The sequence below is a fragment of the Neopelma chrysocephalum genome, unplaced genomic scaffold (genome assembly GCF_003984885.1).
Source record: "Neopelma chrysocephalum unplaced genomic scaffold, ASM398488v2 Primary Assembly neopelma1_347, whole genome shotgun sequence".
Taxonomy (NCBI): domain Eukaryota; kingdom Metazoa; phylum Chordata; class Aves; order Passeriformes; family Pipridae; genus Neopelma; species Neopelma chrysocephalum.
The window spans coordinates 966,659-976,123 of NW_020898011.1; the positions used below are offsets into that span (position 1 = coordinate 966,659).

Here is a 9,465-nt window from a genome sequence, read left to right on the forward strand (position 1 = left end):
CTCCTGATATCCAACCTGGACCTCCCCTGGCGCATCTTGAGGCCGCTGTCAAGAGGAAATTGGCCTCAAGTTGTGCCTGGGGAGGTTTAGATTGCATATGAGGAAAAAATTCTTCACAGAAAGGATGATTTGACATTGGAAGGGGCCGCTCAGGGAGGTGGTGGAGTCACCGTCCCTGGAGGTGTTTAAGGATTAAAGGAACTTAATCCTGGACGTGGCAGTCAGTGCTCTGGTCTGGTTGACAAGGTGGTGGGGGGGTGTAGATTGAACTCGATGATCTCCGAAGTCTTTTCCAATTGAATTGATTCTGGGATTCTGTACTAGGACAGTGTGGTGCCTCTCAGCATCGTCTGCATGTCCCTAGTGCTCCCGGCTCACCTGGGCTGTCCCAGCCCTGTCCTGGGAAAGGACTGGTGTGTATATATATATATATATATATATCTGTGTGTGTGTGTAAAAAAAAAAAAAGAATCCTAGAATGGTTTGGGTTGGAAGAGACCTTAAAGATCATCTCATTCCACTCCTGCCATGGGCAGGGACACCTGCCACTAGCTCAGGTAGCTCCAAGCCCCGTCCAACCTGGCCTTGGACACTTCCAGGGATCCAGGGGCAGCCACAGCTTCTCTGGGCAACCTGTGCCAAGGCCTCCCCACCCTCACAGGGAAGGATTCCTTCCCAATATCCTATTTAACCCTGCCCTCTGGCAGTTTGAAACCAGAAAGGATGAGTGTCATATTCTTTACAGTCTGTCAAGACCAGGGAGGCAAAGTCTTAGTTTGTGTTACGTTGTACAAGTGTGCTGACAGTTAAATAGTCAGGATGTTTCCAAGTCAGCGCTCAAATTCAAAAGCAAAAAAAACTCCTTAAGGTGCTATCAGGTTTTTTGTAAATATTGGTTGTCTGTTCCATTAGGATATGTGTATGTGTAAAGCCATTTTAAAAAGAGCATGAAGTTACATCCTAAAAATTATATCCCTATTGTCCGTGGGGTTTTCCTCAAAAACAACCCTCCTTTCTTCAAATATTGCCATTCAGGTTGTAAAGTGTCCTGGAAGTGCTTGTGCAGAACTGATTTGTTTTTAAACAGAACTCCACTTCTCTCGCATTTTGAGACAACATTCAATCCTTTTACCAACTTTAATTTCCCCTCCCTGCAGCCGAGGGGCAAGAGCAGCATTGCTTTGGCTTGCCTGGATCTCACTGGAACACCAGGGAGGGTCTGAGGTCACAAGTGGGAGGTTCCACCCGTGTCCCCCGCTGTGAGCAGGAGAAGGAGCCGAGGTGATCGGGGAAAGATATCCAGGGGGGAGGCGGCACGAAGCGATGTCCCAGGACAGGTGCACCAATCCCAGGGAGCGGCGCTCTGGCGACTGGGTGAGGGCTGGGCAGGAGCCCCCCCGTGTCCCCCACGGGGCTTCTTTATCCTTACACTCTCAAAAACCCACCATGCTAAGGGTGACTTTATCTTTTAGCCAGACACTAGTTTTCCCATTCCTGATGTTTATGAGGAAAAAGTGCTCTAGGTATTCAGAGGAAGTGTGCTGGAGCAAATTCCGGCTGCATTTCTTTTCCAGTGTTTCAGCAGTGCGGGAGGTCTCTTAATTGACATTTTTAGCCCCAGCTGATTTTTCTTTCACTTGTGGAAAACTCCAGCCAACGTTTCCCTCAGTTCTCACCCTCGGGAGAACACTGTCGCCTCTTTGGAAGCGCTGGGCTGGGACATCTTGGCACCCCAGGTCACTGTGACACCCACCTGGCACAAGCTGTTCCTCAGGCTCTGAACCCATTGACCTGACGTTTGGTTGAGCTGTTCCCAAAAGTTTTGTCCTTTCAAACCTGCGGCCGTGCAGCAACAAGAGCAGCAGGGGGGGAAGGTTGTTAAGTGGATTTCCTGCGTGGTTATTGCTGTATAAACAGTCTTCAGAAAGTTGCTGGATATTCTTCTCTTGAAAGTTCCTAATATTCTCGTCTCCATGGGAGAGGTTGTGTTGTGTATGTGAGGCTCCTGATTTTTCCAGCGGCCACTAGGTGATGCTGCAATCCAAATAATAAAAAATAAATGGGAAAATACTACTTCGGCCACATTTCTGATCAGATTTTTATCAGGGTTTTGTTGTTGTTGTTTGTTTGTTTGTTTTATTGGGTCATAATATTCGTTATTTTCTAGTTTGCTCATGTTGGAGAGTGCCAGGATGAGTTTGAGACAACAACAAGCGCTGCACAAAGACATGTCCTGGACTCCACAGCAGCTCAGGGCATTGATCACAGATTGCCTCTGGAATACAGAGCTCGGGACCCGGTGAGTTCCTGTGGCAATACAGTCGATTTCCAGAGCTCTTTTGCAAGTTGTCACTTGCTAACTTGTAAGTAAGAACAGCTCCTAGGGTCGTTAGCAGAGCAGTCACAGCGGGCTGGCAGACTTTGTGCCTCAGGGGATAAAGTGATTGCTGGCTGGGCTGAGGGAGAAACATATTTCCCTGTTACTCACTTGTAATTTTGGATACTCAAAGGCCTGCTGTATTATTGCTGATTTCAAGCATCAGTCACTTTTCCTTTCTGTTCTTGAGACACAGAATACATTATGATCAATCTCAGTCCAAAAGCTGTGTATAAAGCCCTGCAAGAACGTTTAATTGAAATCTGAAGATCTGTTTTGTATTGAATGTCAGCAATTCTGTGTATTCAGGCAAAGGATTATTCTTTTGATCATTAAAAAGGTACAAGCTTCCCATTCGAAATGTTTTTAAGGCTTGCTTAAAAATGAAGAGATCTGGGACAATTTTAGGCTCAAACAAAATACAGTATTTTAAAATCACAAGAATTCAAAATGTTGCAGTTTCAAAAGCACGTTTTTATGTCCTTATTCCATTACCACACTGAGCTTTGCTTTACCCACCCACTTTGTGCACAGAACATTTTCTATTTTCATTTTCTATAAGCATAGCAATTACATTGAGTTCATTTCACAGATTTTGCTATAACGAAGAGCAGAAATGGGCTTGGAAGGAATATTTAAAAGGGAAGCTTGGGGCTAGCGAAAAAGAGATTAGACTGTAACCTGAGTGTTCACTGTGTTGATATTACATTGGCCTTTCTGGGGAACATCTGGCCTTAGCCACTGTCTGAAAAGGAGAACCAGGTTAGAGGGACCTTTTATCAACACCAGTGTAACTGTTCACCTGGTGTTTCATGTCTTGTCTTTATCAGCCCTTCACTGTTAAACAGAATTAGGGGAACTCCTGTCTGCCATAAATCAAGAATTAAAATGAGATCAGTGGTGAGAGCACGAAGGGGCTCAAAAGGCTAAAATGTGATGTCACAAGGACAAGCTGAGGGAGTTAGTTTATGTGACATTTAAAAAGTTGGAAGCTCACTGCATGTTTAGCTGGATGGCTCTGATCTCTTTGTATGGGGGAACTCCCTGGCTGTGAGGTTAATGAATTTTCTCAGAAATATAGTACTGTTTAAGACTTATTTCTTACTTCATGATAGTTCTATAATTATTCTAAAATAGATTTTTTTAAATCGTTAGTTAATATGAGGAATCCTTCCAAGATATGATATTCAGTATTTACCATCCTGGTTTTCAATTTTCCTGCAGCACATAAGCATTAGTAATAAACACTATTCCTGAAATGTTAACAAGTAGTTGCAGTAGGATATTTTAGTAAGTCTCACATTTTACTGACTTAGAAGGTGCGTATTTTTAAACACATGTATTAGAATGTATCTGCTGAATTTACTTCTTCAGTGAATGACAGTCTGGTTGAATCTGTGTAAGACCTAAAAAAAAAAAAAGAAAAAAAAAGAAAATCTGCCTAGTAGACCAAATATCCTGACATATGACCATGCAGGAAGATTTTCTACTTGGGGACTTTTCTTCTGGATCAGGCCTCCAGTTACATTTCTTTTTAGAACTGATTCAGATTCCCCTACTCTCAAAACACCTCTTTTAGATTGTGTTACATTAAAACTTGTTCTTCTGTTTGGAGGGGAATATCATAGCTGGAATATTGCAATGATATATAACAAACATTAAAAAATTTAAATATGTTCAGTTATTTTTAAAATAGATCTTTTGCAGTTGGCCTTTTTTTCTTCTGAAGAGACTGGATGAACATCATGTTAAAGAATGAGATTATAAATTAGTTAAGCAATTAATACCTCCTCCACTTCCCCTGCAACAAGCAATGTCGATGACATTCAGTTCATAAATCACAGACTAATTCAGTTTTGAGGTCCCTTTTGTAGTTTATTTTAATTAGCTTTAGGCCTACTGCTAAATCAAACAAGGCAATCCTGACATATCCAGCATTTTGCTGCTTGCAGACAGAATGTAGCATTTCTTATTTGAAAAGTCACACTTTTATATTAATCATGTATATAAACATAAGCAAATCCTCCTAACGATTTAAAAAAAAAAAAAGAAGAAGGTCCACATTACTCCTATAAAATCATGTGCAGTTGAATATTTAACATATGAATATGACTTCTGTGCTAGAACACAGCTGTAATTTCAGAATATAAGGACTAAGACTGGTAGACTGCAAACAGGGTATATGAAAATTCATATTTTTTTCCTATAATTTCTTTTCTTTCAGAAAGCAGGGAACAAGAATTTCCCATTTTCTTCTCATGACAACAAACACAGTCTATGTAATGCAGCAGAGTATTTTGATCTTGTAAGTACCCAGCATTGAGACAAGTCAATCATACTTATATCTATTAGTCTGCCAGAGACTGAACACAGTATCTTTTCCATCCCCTGCAAAAAAAAAGTAATAGATCCTAAAACTTCTGAGAAGAGAAAGATATATAAAAAAAAAGAAAAATACATTTTTTATTAGTGTGGGGGTGGGACTTCTCTGGGACTGTCACAGATGTACAGCAGCACACACTGAGAGTGGTAGAATTCAATGGGAACAAAAAAACCATTATTTGAGTGTTTTCTTGTATTCTTGTTTTGGTTTTCTACCCAGTTATAGGCCCTGTTAGTCTGCTAGAGGTGATTGGCCTTGCAATGAATTTTTGTAGGGGTCTCAGGCACTCCTGACCCACAGCCTCTCAAAATTTGGTTCAGACTCATCTTTATCAGAAGTTGAACCAAAATCCATAGGATACCCACAGTCCATGTGCAGAGTGTATTCTTTTCCAGTGCAGATCTCTATAACACATCTGTTTAAATGTATGCTGCAGAAGCCACAGCTTTGAATAGGATTGAAATTATTTAGGGGTTCTCTGTGTGTACAACAGCTTCATGTTCTTCCACTTTTCTTAGATTGTTGGTATCATTCCAGGCAGCAAAAGAAATGGTGCAGTTCACAGGATAATAAGTAGAGGAGGAAGCAGTGAACTGTAATATAGAAAGTCTGTCTGACTTTCAGCTCTCTCAGGCTTTTTGGAATTCATATTTCACTGAGTAACCTCCATTTCTGTGCACTTTGTGCAGTGTCTCATAGTTTTAGAGATACTCATCAACCATAATTCCAAATAAAGTTCCTTCAAGCTACGGAGTGTGGAAATCAGGCTCTGTCTCTCTGTATTTGGACACACAAGGGATGGCTTTGAAGATTCAGATTTCATGGTCTGCCTCTGTCTCTTCATTGCAGCCTGAACCTAAAATTATTAACCTATTTCTTTGGGTTACTCTGAAGATTAATTTAGCTGAGTGTAGATAAATAGCCTTGAGTACATGGTATGCTACAGAAATGCAAAATAAAAGCGGTTTATTAGCACTAAGAGGTGGAAGGTCAGCAGATTTCCCATTATATATGCAACCAGAAACGTTCATCCAGGCAAGTCTGACAATATTATTTTTAACTTGCTAAAGATCAGCCCTGAGTTCTTGAAATCACTGTGGTAACAGCTTCGTTCACTTCCCAGTGGGGTAGTGACTGTTACAAGATTCATCTGTGAAGCTGTGACTGGAAGTCATATGTTTGCATGAATTTTTCTCTCCATTTTTTTCCCAGGGCATGGGCCTGAAGAAGTTGGATCCAGAGAAACAGCAAGGGAGCTCCACTAACTTCTTTGAGTGGGCTCATGAATCCATCCCTAGCAGTGAGGATGGCTTAACCATTTACCAGACATCCTTTGTGATGGATGAAAACAATGAAAACACTGAGGGCCCCTGGTTTAGGCGGTTCCCAAAACACCACGGCACAAACTGGAGCATTGAGCAACCTGTTCTTGAGAATGCAAAAAACCTGCAGCCACACAAGTCATCTTAAGTATAAAAACACCCCTGGAGCACTGACTTCCCAAATCTGAACTGTTCATCACTCAAATCAATGATGAAGGAATAAACATTTTTGCAAAGTTCATGTGGCAGTAGAGCTGAGGTCATGGGAATCAATCTTATGTTACTCTGAAGACATACATTACTATAAAGATTTTCCTGAAGAGGAGCATTGTAAAGATTGTACATATTTTTTGAAATACCTCTCTGTGAGGAGAACAGAGGTGGGGATTGTGCTTGTGTTATTTGATACTGGTTGACCCTCATCTTGCTACAAAAGCTCCTTCAGGTTCCAGATCAGTGGCATGGCTGTACCTCAGGCATCTGACAGCACCTCTGTTGACACAGGAGCATAATGGAATTGGATCCTCGAGGGTTTACCACAACAGGGAGCCAAAACTCTGTGTGTTCAGTAAGAGAGAAACCTTTCTGAAAGGTTTAGTGGCTCTGAAGGCAGGTCACCAGCCACTGGAGAAAGGAGATAAAAAAGAAGCTGCGCATTAAATTGCTGTGCAAAGCAGCTGTCATGTTGGGTTATAACACAGCACTGTAGAAGTGGAAAAAGAGAGTGTTGTGGGCAATGTTTGCACACTGTGAGTGCACACACAAAACCTGATTCCTGGAAGTAAGGGGGGAAAAAGCTCGAGCTGAAGTGAAAGGCTGCGTGAAGATTTGAGTTTGAGGTGACTGGATCTGAAAAGAACTCAGGATTTTATAGTTACATGTCCCTAAGGAAGTGAGTTCAGAACCAATCCTCCAAGCACTCTGCTCCTAGAATATTCACTGACGTTAGGATGTGGCAGGCTGTAGAGTCAGACCTCCAAATGATGTGTTTTCCTCTTCTGGATCATTTCCATTAATATCAATAAAATAATAAGCCAAACTGCGGGTCTTAAAATATCCTACAAATAAGGTTGTTGCTATGCAAAATAATGTTGACTAAAAAAAAAATTAAGCACAAGTTTATGGGCCAATTTCCTTGATTTACAAGATAAATGGTAAAATAAACCCTCAACCCTCAGAATTCCCTGCGCTGTAAGAGCTGCCTTGAACATGAGCTGAGTTAAGAAATGACATTTCTGCCTTTCAGGGCACAGATATATCTTTTGTTATCAGCATGCAATGGCTGATGGCCTTTTTGTGTGCCATCAAAATAGGTGGGATTAGAGTATTTCCCCAAACATGATTTTATTATCACATGTTGAAATAATAAACTCTTTTTTTTTTTTATGAGTTCCCCCTACTAAAGTTCTTGGGGTGCTGCACAATGCATTAAAATCCAAAGCATTAATGAACAATGTAAAACCACATAAAAAGCCAAGTAACATGTGAAAAACAATTATTTTTTTCTCAGAGTAAAGACAGCCTGCCTGACAGCTCTAGAGTCAGAATTTCCAGAGCCTTAGCCAACAATTTCATCTCCAAACTGATTGAGAACTGGAGTGTGTGCCAATCACATGGTGAATGAAGTGCCCCATGCTGTTTGGCAAACTCCAGAGGGCAATCTTGGACCTCCCTCACAAGGAAGAAGCACATTCTTGCTCCATTAGTAATGTTTATCTGTGGTTTAGCATTACAACTGGATGTGGTGAAATAAATTGCTGTGGTTAGTTATGCCTTAAAACACCAATAGAAACGTTCCAGATTTCTTTTTTTCCCCTCTTTTTTTCTTCTTCACATTTGATTAAAACATGGATTTTTTTAAAACAAACAAAAAAAGTAACTGTGAATTAATACATTGTTTCAACTATATTGTAATAAATATTCCAGAGGAGAAACAGAAGAGATCACGAAGTCCCTATAAACTGAAATACACTGTGCTGAGTTGAACAAAACAGGTGATTCCCACGCATCTCATGCCCTGGCAGTGTTTGTTGGGTAAATAAAAGGAGACACAATACACTGAATTTGGAAAGGAATTATAAATTCCCCAGATAAATTCCAAAAGTCACAGCTCTGTGTACTTTGGATAAAACCCACCAATTTGTTTAATCTTGGGATGATAATGTCTCTGAGAAGAGGGTCCTGTTGAGTTAAAACATTTTTGAACATGGATTTTTTTTTTATTTTTTTTTCTTCTTGGGGGATGGAAGAGAGGGGAGGAGGTTTGGCAGCTCCCCTGAAGGTTTCCTAGAAGTGCAGGAAAGTGCTCCTGGCTGGGAGTTAATTGGGATCAGATGGGTGTAGGTAGGCTCAGCAAAATGAGTGTATTGTGGTTTAACCCTGCCAAATACTGTGCTGGAGAGGGAGGGGTTGTGCTCTGGGTGCTGCTGGTAAAGAGGGATGTTTTTGTCACTATTTTATTTTTAAAAAAACCCACCCTCTTTACAGAAATAACAGACTTTGTCCTGGAATTCTTTCCAATGAGTATCGTTGCCCTCTGTTTTTTCTCCTGAGCCTTCATCAGCTTAGGGACTGTCTGTACAGCATTTGTAAGAATTCTCCTCTGGGTTAATTTAAAAGTGTTTTCAGTTTATTAGTTATACAAAACTCAAACAAAATTGATTGCAAAACTGATTTAAAAAGTTAAACCAGGGGATGGGCTGCAAGTTCCTTTGGATTAATGAGTTGCTACTCATCAGCTGAACCCCACAATATGTCCTGAAGTTGTGTCAGGGGAGGTTTAGGTTGGATGTCAGGAAAAGGTTCTTCCCCCAGAGGGTGGTCGGGCACTGAACAGGCTCCCCAGGGCAGTGGTCACAGCCCCAAGGCTGCCAGAGCTCAAGAAGGGTTTGGACAATGCTCTGAGGGCCAGGGTGGGATTGTCGGGGTGTCTGTGCAGGGCCAGGAGCTGGACTGGATGATCCTTGTGGGTCCCTTCCAACTCAGGATATTCTGCAATTCCACGATGAATCCAGCTGAGCTGAAGAGCAGCGACTTTGCCACTGAAGCTTCCACACCCTGTCAGCAAACACCTGGGTTCTCAGGCTGCTGGGACTGCTGCACTGGGCTACAGCCTTGTGCTTGTGTCTGCATGGTTATCTCTTGTTTATCTCATGGTTATCTCCACTTGTTTACAGTGTGTTGGTTTTTTTTTCCTTTTTCAGCCCTGGTTGCTGGTAACCAGATCTGAGGACATGATGTCCCTCGGAGCTGCTGTTGCTTGGACTGTGGGGCTTCCTGGTGACCTCAGTGTCAGCCTTTGTAGCTGTGTCGTTATGGAATGGTGGGACCTGTGAAATATTGTTCATAGTCATTTTGACCCTGATAGACAAACTGTTGTGCCG

At 41.6% G+C, this 9,465-nt stretch overlaps 1 protein-coding gene across 1 annotated transcript; it reads left to right on the forward strand.

Moving 5' to 3' along the window:
- The first annotated feature begins 327 nt into the window (after nt 1–327).
- Nucleotides 328–6,323, forward strand: TEX36 (testis expressed 36). Its single transcript, XM_027705758.1, has 5 exons — nt 328–413; nt 1,158–1,374; nt 2,168–2,299; nt 4,602–4,682; nt 5,973–6,323. Exons 2-5 carry the CDS (start codon nt 1,324–1,326, stop codon nt 6,228–6,230), a joined length of 522 nt encoding a protein of 173 aa, XP_027561559.1. The 5' UTR covers nt 328–413; nt 1,158–1,323; the 3' UTR covers nt 6,231–6,323.
- The last annotated feature ends 3,142 nt before the right edge of the window (nt 6,324–9,465 follow it).

What these genes read in the sequence shown, in the direction of transcription:
- TEX36 (XM_027705758.1), top strand. Translation starts at nt 1,324, where the DNA reads ATGTCCCAGGACAGGTGCACCAATCCCAGGGAGCGGCGCTCTGGCGAC. An exon ending in AATACAGAGCTCGGGACCCG is followed by an intron (nt 2,300 to 4,601) that starts GTGAGTTCCTGT and finishes CTTTTCTTTCAG; the next exon opens with AAAGCAGGGAACAAGAATTT. An exon ending in CAGCAGAGTATTTTGATCTT is followed by an intron (nt 4,683 to 5,972) that starts GTAAGTACCCAG and finishes TTTTTTTCCCAG; the next exon opens with GGCATGGGCCTGAAGAAGTT.